Raw genomic sequence first — 12,964 nt, 5'->3', positions numbered from 1 at the left:
AAAAAAGTAAGTATGACAGAGCTACGGTGAGTGGGAGGACAGATGATTGGGAAGTTTTTAAGGAACAACAGAACTTAACTAAAAAGGCAATAAGGGGAGAAAAAATGAGGTACGAACGCAAGCTAGCCAGGAATATAAAGGAGGATAGCAAAAGCTTTTTTAGGTATGTGAAGAGAAAGAAGATAGTTAAGAACAATGTTGGGCCCTTGAAGAATGAATTGGGTGAAATTGTTATGGGAAACAGAGAAATGGCAGAAGAATTTAAGTACTTCAGATCTGTCTTCACTAAGGAAGACACAAGCAATCTCCCAGATGTATGGATGGGCCAAGGACATAGGGTAACAGAGGAAATGAAACAGATTGACATTAGGAAGGAAACGGTGATGAGTAGACTGATGGGACTGAAGGCTGACAAATCCCCAGGTCCAGATGGTCTGCATCCTAGGGTACTAAAGGAGGTGGCCCTGGAAATTGCGGATGCATTGGTAATCATTTTCCAATGTTCCTTAGATTCAGGATCAATTCCTGAGGATTGGAGAATGGCTAATGTTATCCCACTTTTTAAGAAAGGAGGGAGGGAGAAAACAGAGAACTATCGACCTGTCAGCCTGACATCGGTGGTGGGGAAGATGCTAGAGTCCATTATTAAGGATGAAATAGTGGCATATCGAGATAGCAGTGATAGGATTGGGCCGAGCCAGCATAGATTTACCAAGGGTAAATCATGCTTGACTAATCTATTGGAGTTTTTCGAGGATGTAACCAGGAAGTTAGACAAGGGAGATCCAGTGGATGTAGGGTACCTCGATTTTCAGAAGGCATTTGATAAGGTCCCACATAGAAGATTGGTGGGTAAAATCAAAGCTCATGGCATTGGGGGGATGACATTGACATGGATAGAAAACTGGTTGGCAGATAGAAAGCAAAGAGTAGTGGTAAGGAAGAAATACAAAGAGATCTAGAAGTCCTTGTTCATCAGTCACTGAAGGTGAATGAGCAAGTGCAGCAGGCAGTGAAGAAGGCTAATGGACTGTTGGCTTTTATTACAAAGGGAATTGAGTACAAGAGCAAGGAAATCCTCTTGCATTTGTACAGAGCCCTGGTGAGACCACACCTGGAGTATTGTGTACAGTTTTGGTCTCCAGGGTTAAGGAAGGACATCCTGGCTGTAGAGGAAGTGCAGCGTAGATTCACAAGGTTAATTCCTGGGATGTCAGGACTGTCTTACGCAGAAAGGTTAGAGAGACTGGGCTTGTACACGCTGGAATTAAGGAGTTTGAGAGGGGATCTGATTGCAACATACAAGATTATTAAGGGATTGGACAAGATAGAGGCAGGAAATATGTTCCAGATGCTGGGAGAGTCCAGTACCAGAGGGCATGGCTTGAGAATAAGGGGTAGGTCATTTAGGACAGAGTTAAGGAAAAACTTCTTCTCCCAGAGAGTTGTGGGGGTCTGGAATGCACTGCCTCGGAAGGCAGTGGAGGCCAATTCTCTGGATGCTTTCAAGGAGCTAGATAGTTATCTTATGGATAGGGGAATCAAGGGATATGGGGACAAGGCAGGAACTGGGTATTGATAGTAGATGATCAGCCATGATCTCAAAATGGCGGTGCTGGCTCGAAGGGCCGAATGGTCTACTTCTGCACCTATTGTCTATTGAGATATCCGACCACATCCCTGCACAGACCATACTGAAGTACCCTCAACGTTATACCAGTCAAACCAAGAAGTATTGCAAGGTAAATCTACCCACCTCCTACAAAAATTTGTGCAATTTTGGAAAACATGTAGCAAATGGTGCATCCTTGATTTCAGTGAACTCTTCGAAAACCTTAGGACACAGATCATCATGTCCTCAGGATTATCTATAACCATCTCACTACCGTACAGTATTGCATTCCTATCTAATTCCCCTCTTCAGTTCATGGTCCTGGCTCCCATTCCAATGGGACTCATCCAATGTATGAGTTCCGATTCTACCCTTCCTATCACGGCCTCCTTTCCCTTGGCTGACCAATCCTGTGGTTGTTAATCTGAGCCCTTTAAAGTACCATTCATCTCACCCAGGAGCAGAGGTATTCTTCATGGTAAGCTCCTACTATTAATCCACACAGGAACATCTCCTGTGGGACAAAGGACTGGTTGCAACACTGGGAGAACTGACTTCCATACAGACTGGGACAACCCTGACTTCCCACTGGGAAGTCTGTGACTGCATTTACGGAGACAGGAGGAGGATCAGCGATGGAGCCCACCAACATGAATCAACCCCTTGACACTGTCAAGGCACAAGCTGATGAGGGGTTGAGTTAGAAACAGAAGAAAGAGGGGTGAAGCCATACGAGGTTTAGAACAACATCTTTATTGATTTCAGGAGATAGAATTATGTACAAAATATTGCCCATCTCTCCTGCAGACGGGACATCCTGACTGGTGCCTGGAAGAATGACTCCGAGCTGGTCCAGAAATACTCGCTATGCAGCCTGGCGCTCCTCCATCAACTTCTTCCTCCTCAGCAGACGCCGCTCTCTCTCGTACTCCTTCATGCGCATCACGTAACTGGGACAAAAGCACAAGATTACTGGGATGCCTGCAGCGGTCTGACAGACAACAGAAGGTCCACTGGTCACAGTCTAAACAAACACTGCAGTAGAAGGTGCACAGTAAGATCTCACAGACGTTAAGCCGCCATTGCCCCTGGTTTGTCAGGAGACTGGGGGACAGTTTCCCTGCAACTCTTTGATCCTGCGGTACAGGATGTTTGTCACCATCCTACGGTTTGAGGTACGAATTGGAAGGAGCCAGTAACAACACAGCATTGTGAGAGTCAATCAGGACTCTGTACCCCAACTTCCTGTAATGGGAGTGAAGTCGCAACACCAACATTTTCTACACCTTCGGGAAATTTATCTGCAATTGAAACCAAGTTTATCTTATCATGTATTCTTTGTTGTACCCTGCAACAATATCGATGCCATGTTTTGGGTGAACCTCGTGTCTCATGTCACATTCAGCAAGTTGAGAATTATCTGGGCTGGGGGAGATCTGGCTCAGAGTTCGGAAGTTGGCATGGGGGTGGGGGAGCATTCACACCATCCCTAGAGTGGACATGGTTACAGCTGGAACCTTTCCAGACCACTGACCAAAATGCCGCACTCAGCAGGTCAGGCAGCAACATTTCCAGTAAAAAAAAACCCTTGTCAGTCCCTGGTTTGGTGGTGGTGGGGGAGGGAGGAAGGATAAGGAAGCTGTTGGAAAATTAAGCCAGGTTCAATGGTTCAGTCAGCCAATACGAAAGTGAACCTTACTCCTCATGCTCGCACTTGTCCCAGTCGTGTCGCTCATGCTTGCACTCCAAGAAGTTGGGCCACATGTCCCTCTTACACTTCAGAAACTTGATGAGGTGGTGGGCACAGTAATCGCGCTGGCTCAGGGGCAGCTGAGCGGCATTCATTTCTTCCTGGGTTGCAATCATCTCTGAGAGAGAAACAGAGAGATACAGAGCAGCTACAGATAAGCCCACGTGCATTACAGTGATAAAGCATCTTTACGTCAATCACTCCAAGGCATTTCTCAGCAGTACCAAATGAAATCACGCATCGAATCACACAAAATAATTCAATGCCCAATCAATGCTAAAAGCATCATGGGAGACTGAAACATCCAGTCGGCATCTGTCAAATGACGGCTTCTGTACTCGAGCAATCTGTCTCTCTCGATGGTGAGAGCGTCAGTCCCCAAGTTGGGGGGGGACTTGGAAAAGCGATTCGTAAAGATTGTAACATCGGAACAAGTTGCTGGTCTCCACACTCAATGTTGCAGGAACGATCTCTCTCTCCTTCGGAAGGAGGGGAAAGAGAAAAAAATCAGAAGATTGAAGGGAAAGGACAAGGCAAGGGGTGACAACCAGAACATGACAGGGGTGGGTGAGTGCACAAACACAGGAAATGGGGCCAGAGCAGGGAAACTAGTTAAAAAAGGACCCTTGTCGGAATGCATGCAGAAGTTGTAACAAGATTTAAAGGTATGATGGTAGTCAGGCAGTGGCAGGTATTCAAGGAGATACTGTAATTCAGTATAATGCCTGTTGGGAAATGGAGACCACGGGAAGTGTGATCCATCAGTGGGTGACAGGCATTAAATCAAAGGAAAGGGTCAACAAAATAACAAAGTACAGAAACATTTTCAAAATTAGCAAAGGCTGGAAACATAAAGAGGGAGAGGTTTTGATAGTAAACCAGCCAGTACAACAATACATAAAGAGAACCAGCAGGCATTTGGACTTCCAAGGGGTACCTGATATCCTAGCATGAATGTAGGATTATCAGACGTACAGGAAGTATCTGCGCTGGGGTGTCCGTTATATGAAACATGAACTAACGAGATGAAGGAACAAATAGATTGTAGACAGATTTGCTGACTGCGCAAAAATATGTCAGAAAATAAGTTATACAGAGAATCTGCTGAGGGATTTGGAGTGAATGGCAAAAAAGCAGCATGGTGGTGTAGTTGGTAGCACAGCACTTTGCAGTACAGATGATAACTGCACTCATCCCATCATTGAAATATATCCACAACCTATGGACTTAATTTGAAGGATACTTCATATCGTGCTCTTGATACTTATTGATTATTTATTAATTATTATTTTTTTTAATATTTGCAGTTTGTTGTCTTTTGCACATTGGTTGTTTGTCCACCCTGCTGGGACAGTCTTTCGCTGATTCTATTATGTTTCTTGGAGTTACTGTGCAGGCCCACAAGAAACTAAATCTCAGGGTGGTATATATGCACTTTGATATTAAATTTACTTTGAACTTTGAGACAAAAATCTGCAGCTTTGGAATCTCAAGCAAAAAATAAACTGGAGTAACTCAGCTGATCCAGATAACATTTATGACAGCGAAGGGATAGTTGATGTTTCAGCGCAAGACTCTATGGGCAGAGCAGATAATTAGGAAATCAAATACAACATTTGCTTTCATCACAAGTGGACTGCAATATAGAAGCAACAATGTTTTGCTATAAAACGCAGGATTCAGGTGAGACCACCCCTGGAGTCACTGCACACAACTCTGATCTGCTTATTCAAAGGACGTGATGAGAAGGCTCAGTCTGGGTGAAAAAAGCTTGTCTTATGAGGAAAAGTGAAGCAGTTTAGGTCTATGCACATGGTGTGGAGTTCGCAGATTCCTCCCACGATCCAAAGATGATCAGGTTAGGATCAAACGTAGCACATGAGTATAAAGAAGCCAGAAAAGAACTGAAGGGAATTAGAAAAGCCAAGAGGGGCCGTGAAAAGTCGAAGTAGAATTAAGGTGAATCGCAAGACATTCTATACATACATCAGGAGCAAGAGGATAACTAGGAAGGGGGTGGGACCACTCACGGATAAAGGGGGGAACACTTGCTTGGATGGAGAGAATGTGAGTGAGGGACTTAATGAGTATTTACCAAGGAAATGGATAGGGAGGACCAGGAGATCAGTGTTGAGTGTACAAGTACATTAGGGCACTTAGAGGTCAAGGAGGTGGAAGTGTTGGGCCTCCTAATGAGTATTTAGGTGGATAGGCCCCCAAGCTTGATGGGATTTACCCCAGGTTATTGAAGGAGGCAGGAGACCAGATTGCTGGGCCTTGACCAGTATCTTCATGACTTCCAGCCACAGGCGAAGTCCCAAAGGACTGGCAAGTGGCTAATGTTGTACCTCTGTTTAAGAAGGGAACAAGGAAAGATCTCGGGAACTATAGACTGGTGAGTCTCAAGTCAGCTGTAGGGAAACTGCTGGAGAAAATCCGTAGAGGCAGGATTTACAAGCATTTGGAAACCCATGGCCTGATTAGTGAGAGCCAGCAAGGCTTTGTGAGGGGCCAACTTGAATGAGTTTTTTTGACAAGATGACGAAAGAGAGGCTAATCCAGATTAAGGTGCATGGGATTCACGACTAATTGGCTGTTTGGATTCAGAACTGCCTTGTGCATAGAAGACAGAGGGTAGTGTTTGAAGGCAATTATTCGAGTTGGAGATCTATAATTAGTGATGTTCTGCAGGGATCTGTGCTGGGGCTGCTGTTTGTGATGTATATTAGTAACCTGGATGAAAATAAAGTTGGGCGAGTTGGTAAGTTTGCGGATGATACTGAAATTGGTGGAGTTGTTGATAGTGTAGAAGACTGGCAAAGAATATTGGCAGCACTGCCTTTAAGAAGTTTGTATGTTCTCCCAGTGACTGCGTGGGTTTCCTCTGGGTGTTCCGGTTTTCTCCCACATTCCAAAGACGTAACAGTTGGTAGGTTAATTGGTCATTGTAATTGTTCCATGATTAGACTAGGGTTAAATCAGAGGTTGATGGGTGGCACAGCTCGTAGGGTCGGAGGGCCTGCATTTCAATAAATTAAAAAAAAAGATCAGTTGCAGATATGGGCAGAGAAATGGCATAAAATTTAACCCTGATGAATGCGAGGTGTTGCACCATGATAGAGCGAATGCAAAGAGACAGTACATTAAGGGTAAAATCCTTAACAGTGTTGCTGAGCAGAGAGACCTTAGGATCCAAGTTCATAGCTCTTTGAAAGTGGCTACACAGGTGAATAAGGTCATTAAGAAGGATTACGGAATGCTTGCTTTTACTGGTCGAGGCACTGAGTTCAAAAGTCAAAAAGGTGTGTTGCAACTTTTGAAACTCTGGTTAGGCCACATCAGGAGTATTGCACGCTCCACTACAGGAAGGATGTTGAGAATTTGGAGAGGGTGCTGAAGAGGTTTACCAGGATGCCACCTGGTTCAGAGGGTACGTGCTGTCACGAGAGGCCAGATAAACTTGGGTTTGTTTTCTCTGCAACACGCAACAACGTACAGAGTTGTGTATTTGAGAGTAGTACCTTAGAGACTTTCAAATCTAAACTCAATAGTCATTTCAACACACGATGTGAATAGGAATAGGCCAAGCTTTGTTGGGCTGAATGGCCTGTTCTTGTCAAAAACTTTTTGATGTCCTGATAACAGAGAGCATGCATTAAAGGTGAGGGGGGGGGGGGGGTTCAAGGGGGATGTGAGAGCGGTGGATGCCTGGAATGCACTGCCTGGTATGGTAGTAGAGGCAAATACACTAGAGGCTTTTAGGAGAAGTTTGACACATGGATGCAAGGAAGATGGATACGGACATTGTGTGGGTAGGAGGGATTAATGTTTGGTTGTTTTTCTCTTTTAGCTGGTTTGGCACAACATTGTTGGCCAAATGGCCTGTTCCTGTGCTGTACTCTTCTATGTCGATAGAAACTGTCACTAGTGTGAGGGCGAGTGGAAGGAGTTGCTGGGAATGTGCAGTCTGATGTAGGATTTGTGTAAGCAGGAAGATTGATAGTCTGCACAGGCCAAAAAAGTTTCTGTGCTGTATAAATGACTCCCTCTTGTTTTTACCTGGGTTCTTAATCAGAGCCATGTCCAATAGCCCCAACTCTGGGTAACACCGGGGTCATGCATCCTCCCTGATCGGATGCATTAACAGCAACCAGAATTGCACAGGACCTTAATATGTCTACATATCAGAGAAATGAACACCCCAGTCTCTGCAGAATCCCCACAGTCCACATTGTCCCCCAATCCCAGTGTTCCCTCTGCCCTCCTCCCTCAACCTCACTACGCCTTCTCTATCTCCATCCTCCCACTTGCCTCAGACCCCTGCTGGGTATCTCCTCAGCACTCCAACCATCCCCAACCCCACTCCCGTCTTCCCCGACCCACTGTGACCTAGTGCATCCCACAACCTGCCCGGCCCCTCTGCCGGCTGACGGGCCGTGAACCCCGGGACATCCGAGCGAGCCCTGCCGCCGGCTGCAGCATCCGGACACCAGCGAAGGGTGACTCACCGCGCTTTTTGCGCTCGGGGAAGCCGATCTCGGGCGGGAAGCTGGGTAACGATTTGGGATCGGGCTCCACATCTGGCTCCGTCAGGTACCGCCGCACTAGGTGAGCCCCCATCGCGGCTGCAGACTCAGGGTCACCTACCACCACCCGGATGTGAACCACCGACTTCCAGGGCAATACCGCCGCCGCCGCCACTATGCGGGGCATCAGCCCCGTGACGTCATTGCAGGGCGGAAATCCATTTAAAGGAACGTGTGCGTGAACCGAGCTACTGCAATGCAATCGGGCAATTTGGGAATGCGGCGAAGTGGGCGTGACGTACTCCTATACGTCACGTGGAGCAACAGCTGGGGCTTCGGGTCTAAATACGCAAAAATGTTGGAGAAATTCAGCAGATCAGGAAGCATCTATGCAGGGAAATTGACCGTAGCGTGGGACGTTGGAGCTCAGCTCGGGCATACCTCCCAGGGTTGAAATGTCTAATACCAGAGAGCGAGCATTGAAGGTGTGAGGGTAGGTTTTTAACTCAGGGACTCGTGGGTACATTAGAGGCTTTTAAGATACGTGTGGATGTGCACATGGATGTAAGGAAGATGGGGGGATGGGCGTTTTTGATTTGCTGTTTAGCTGGTTCAGCAACACCATTGTGGGCCGAATGGCCGGTTCCTGGGATGTACAGTACTGTTCTAGGTTCTGGACTCACAAGTATCAATCCTGGCCTACTCAGTCTCTCTTTCGCCCAGCGGAGGAACACAGTAACGAAGAGTATGCTGGAAGAAATGAGCAGGTTGAGCGGCCTCTGTGGGAGGAAAGGAATCATTCAAGGTTCAGCGTGAAACTGCATCAGGACTTCGTTACTGCAGACTTCAGCATTTGCAGCCTCTTCAGTCCTTTTGCATGGCATGTTTATTTTTGGGGACAACTTTCTTTTTACTCGTTTCTTTCAAAGATGTTTGAACTTACAAATTAATAGAATACACACTCAGTGGCCACTTTATTAGTTACACCTAATGCAAATCTGGTAGCAACTCGACTAGGAAGGGGAGGAGGGAAGAGAAGAGAGCGGTATTGATAGGGGATTCTATAGTCAGGGTGGCTGATAGGACATTTTATGGGGAAGATCGGGAGTCTCGGATGGTATGTTGCTTCCCTGGTGCCAGGGTCCGAGACATCTCAGATCGGGTGCAGGTTATTCTTGAGAGGGAGGGCAAGAATCCAGATGTTGTGATCCATGTAGGGACCAATGACGTGGGTAGGATGAGTGAGGGGGTCCTGCGTAGGGAGTTCAGAGAGTTAGGTGCGAAGCTGAAGAACAGGACCTCCAGGGTGACAATCTCAGGGTTGCTACCTGTGCCGCGTGCGAGTGAGGGAAGGAACAGAAAGATTATAAAGATTAATACGTGGCTGAGAGGATGGTGCAGGAGGGAGGGCTTCAGGTTTGTAGATAATTGGGCTTTGTTCCAGGGAAGGTGGGATCTGTTCCGAAGGGACGGTTTACACCTGAACTGGAGCAGTATTAACATTCTTGCAGGGAAGTTTGCTAGTGCTTCTTGGGGGGGGGGGGTTTAAACTAAATTTGCAGGGGGCGGGGATCCAGAATGTGAGAGAGGATAGCGAGAGGAAGAATAAAGGATAGGTGGGGACTACACGGTTCCGGAATATTAAGTGTGTAGTAGAGAAAGGTGAGGCGGAACAAGTGATAAGGAGGACACGTACAGAGGGATGGTCTGACGGAACATGAAGTTAAATATGTTGAAAGAATAAGTAAATGTAGGAAGGACAACAAAATCCTAGGGGCGTATAGCCCGATGGGAGTTCGGGAAACTGCGTTAAGCACAATAGGCAGCGATTCAAACAGAGAGGAGAAATGGGCTAAAAATTCTATATCTGAATGCACGAAGTGTCAGAAATAAGGCGGATGAGCTTGAAGCTCAGGTGCGAATGGGTAACTATGATGTTGTTGGGATAACGGAGACATGGCTGCAGGGAGATCAGACCTGGGAAATGAATGTACAAGGGTATACGTGCTATCGTAGGGACAGAAATGTGGGTAGAGGGGGTGGGGTGGCCCTGTTGGTGAGAAATGAGATTCAGTCCTTTGCAAGGGGGGACATAGGGTCAGGAGAAGTAGAGTCTGTGTGGATAGAACTGAGGAAAAGTAAGGGCAAAAGGACCCAAATGGGTGTTGTCTACAGGCCACCAAACAGTAGCTTGGATATTGGGTGCAAGTTGAATAGGGAGTTAACATTGGCACGTGGCAAAGGTAATGTCGCAGTAGTTATGGGGGATTTCAACATGCAGGTAAACTGGGAGAATCAAGTTGGTGCTGGAACACAGGATAGGGAGTTTGTAGAGTGCCTACGGGATGCATACTTGGAACAGCTTGTACGAGAGCCGACCAGGGACAAGGCTATTCTGGATTTAGTGTTATGTAATGAACAGGATTTGATAAGCGATCTTGCAGTAAAGGAGCCATTAGGAGGTAGTGATCATAATATGATAAGTTTTTATCTGCAATTTGAGAAGGATAAGGGCAGCTTGGAGGTGTCAGTGTTGCAGTTGAACAGGGGAAACTATGGAGCCATGAGGGAGGAGCTGGCCAAAGTTAACTGGACGGATATCCTAGCAGAAAAGACAGTGGAACAGCAATGGCGGGTATTCTTGGGAATAATGCACAAGGTGCAAAATCAGTTCATCCCCCAGAGAAGGAAGGATTCAAAGGGGGGGGGGGGGGGAAAGGGGCCACAGTGGTTGACAAAAGAAATCAGAGATTACATAACATCAAAAAAAAGTAAGTATGACAGAGCTAAGGTGAGTGGGAGGACAGATGATTGGGAAGTTTTTAAGGAACAACAGAACTTAACTAAAAAGGCAATACGGGGAGAAAAAATGAGGTACGAACGCAAGCTAGCCAGGAATATAAAGGAAGATAGCAAAAGCTTTTTTAGGTATGTGAAGAGAAAGAAGATAGTTAAGAACATGTTGGGCCCTTGAAGAATGAATTGGGTGAAATTGTTATGGGGAACAGAGAACTGGCAGAAGAATTTCATGAGTACTTTAGATCTGTTTTCACTAAGGAAGACACAAGCAATCTCCCAGATGTATGGATGGGCCAAGGACATAGGGTAACAGAGGAAATGAAACAGATTGACATTAGGAAGGAAATGGTGATGAGTAGACTGATGGGACTGAAGGCTGACAAATCCCCAGGTCCAGATGGTCTGCATCCTAGGGTACTAAAGGAGGTGGCCCTGGAAATTGTGGATGCATTGGTAATCATTTTCCAATGTTCCTTAGATTCAGGATCAGTTCCTGAGGATTGGAGAATGGCTAATGTTATCCCACTTTTTAAGAAAGGAGGGAGGGAGAAAACAGAGAACTATCGACCTGTCAGCCTGACATCGGTGGTGGGGAAGATGCTAGTGTCCATTATTAAGGATGAAATAGTGGCATATCTAGATAGCAGTGATAGGATTGGGCCGAGCCAGCATGGATTTACCAAGGGTAAATCATGCTTGACTAATCTATTGGAGTTTTTCGAGGATGTAACCAGGAAGTTAGACAAGGGAGATCCAGTGGATGTAGTGTACCTCGATTTTCAGAAGGCATTTGATAAGGTCCCACATAGGAGATTGGTGGGTAAAATCAAAGCTCAGGACATCGGGGGGAAGACATTGACATGGATAGAAAATTGGTTGGCAGATAGAAAGCAAAGGGTAGCGGTGAATGGGTGTTTCTCGGAATGGCAGGTGGTGACTAGTGGGGTGCCACAGGGTTCGGTATTGGGACCACAGCTGTTTACAATTTATGTCAACAATTTAGATGAAGGCATTGAGAATAACATCAGCAAATTTGCTGATGATATTAAGCTGGGTGGCACTGTGACATGTGATGAGGATGTTAGGAGAATTCAGGGTGATTTGGATAGGCTGGGTGAGTGGGCAGATACTTGGCAGATGGCGTTTAATGTGAATAAGTGTGAGGTTATCCACTTTGGGAGTAAGAACAGGAAGGCAGATTATTATCTGAATGGTATAGAGTTAGGTAAGGGAGAAATACAAAGAGATCTAGGAGTCCTTGTTCATCAGTCACTGAAGGTGAATGAGCAAGTGCAGAAGGCAGTGAAGAAGGCTAATAGAATGTTGGCCTTTATTACAAAGGGAATTGAGTACAAGAGCAAGGAAATCCTCTTGCATTTGTACAGAGCCCTGGTGAGACCACACCTGGAGTACTGTGTACAGTTTTGGTCTCCAGGGTTAAGGAAGGACATCCTGGCTGTAGAGGAAGTGCAGCGTAGATTGACGAGGTTAATTCCTGGGATGTCTGGACTGTCTTACACAGAGAGGTTAGAGAGACTGGGCTTGTACACGCTGGAATTAAGGAGATTGAGAGGGGATCTGATTGAAACATAAGATTATTAAGGGATTGGACAAGATAGTGGCAGGAAATATGTTCCAGATGCTGGGAGAGTCCAGTACCAGAGGGCATGGTTTGAGAATAAGGGGTAGGTCATTTAGGACAGAGTTAAGGAAAAACTTCTTCTCCCAGAGAGTTGTGGGGGTCTGGAATGCACTGCCTCGGAAGGTAGCGGAGGCCAATTCTCTGGATGCTTTCAAGAAGGAGCTAGATAGGTAACTTATGGATAGGGGAATCAAGGGATATGGGGACAAGGCAGGAACCGGGTATTGATAGTAGTTGATCAGCCATGGTGCAGGCTCGAAGGGCCAAATGGTCTACTTCTGCACCTATTGTCTATTATCAATGCATAAAAGCACGCAGACATGGTCAAGACGTTCCGTTGTTGTTCAGACCAAAGATAAGACTGGGGAAGAAATATGATCTAAGTTAGTTTGACTGTGGAATGATTGTTGGTGCCAGATGAGGTGATTTGAGTATCTCAGAAATTGTTTTCTGTGGGGATTTTCACGCACAACATGGTGCAAAAAAAAACATTCAAAGGAAATTGAAATGCTATGCAACATGATCAGAATCAGGTTTACTATCACCGGCGTGTGACATGAAATTTCTTAACTTTGCAGCAGCAGTTCAATGCAATACATAATCTAGCAGAGAAAAAAATAATAATAAACAAGTAC

The 12,964-nt window shown here is 45.9% G+C and overlaps 1 protein-coding gene across 1 annotated transcript; it reads right to left on the bottom strand.

The window, feature by feature from the left end:
* Positions 1-2,345: 2,345 nt before the first annotated feature.
* On the bottom strand, positions 2,346-8,045 carry ndufb7 (NADH:ubiquinone oxidoreductase subunit B7). Its single transcript, XM_073069241.1, has 3 exons — positions 7,871-8,045; positions 3,312-3,480; positions 2,346-2,562 (listed from the first exon to the last, which is right to left on the bottom strand). Exons 1-3 carry the CDS (start codon positions 7,980-7,982, stop codon positions 2,478-2,480), a joined length of 366 nt encoding a protein of 121 aa, XP_072925342.1. The 5' UTR covers positions 7,983-8,045; the 3' UTR covers positions 2,346-2,477.
* Between the last annotated feature and the right edge of the window lie 4,919 nt (positions 8,046-12,964).

This window comes from Hemitrygon akajei, chromosome 16 (assembly GCF_048418815.1).
Source record: "Hemitrygon akajei chromosome 16, sHemAka1.3, whole genome shotgun sequence".
Taxonomy (NCBI): domain Eukaryota; kingdom Metazoa; phylum Chordata; class Chondrichthyes; order Myliobatiformes; family Dasyatidae; genus Hemitrygon; species Hemitrygon akajei.
Note: the sequence above shows the minus strand (reverse complement) of the source record. Positions and strands in the feature narration are given on the sequence as shown.

What these genes read in the sequence shown, in the direction of transcription:
- ndufb7 (XM_073069241.1), bottom strand. Translation starts at nt 7,982, where the DNA reads ATGGGGGCTCACCTAGTGCGGCGGTACCTGACGGAGCCAGATGTGGAG. An exon ending in CCCCGAGCGCAAAAAGCGCG is followed by an intron (nt 3,481 to 7,870) that starts GTGAGTCACCCT and finishes TTTCTCTCTCAG; the next exon opens with AGATGATTGCAACCCAGGAA. An exon ending in GACAAGTGCGAGCATGAGGA is followed by an intron (nt 2,563 to 3,311) that starts GTAAGGTTCACT and finishes CTTTTGTCCCAG; the next exon opens with TTACGTGATGCGCATGAAGG.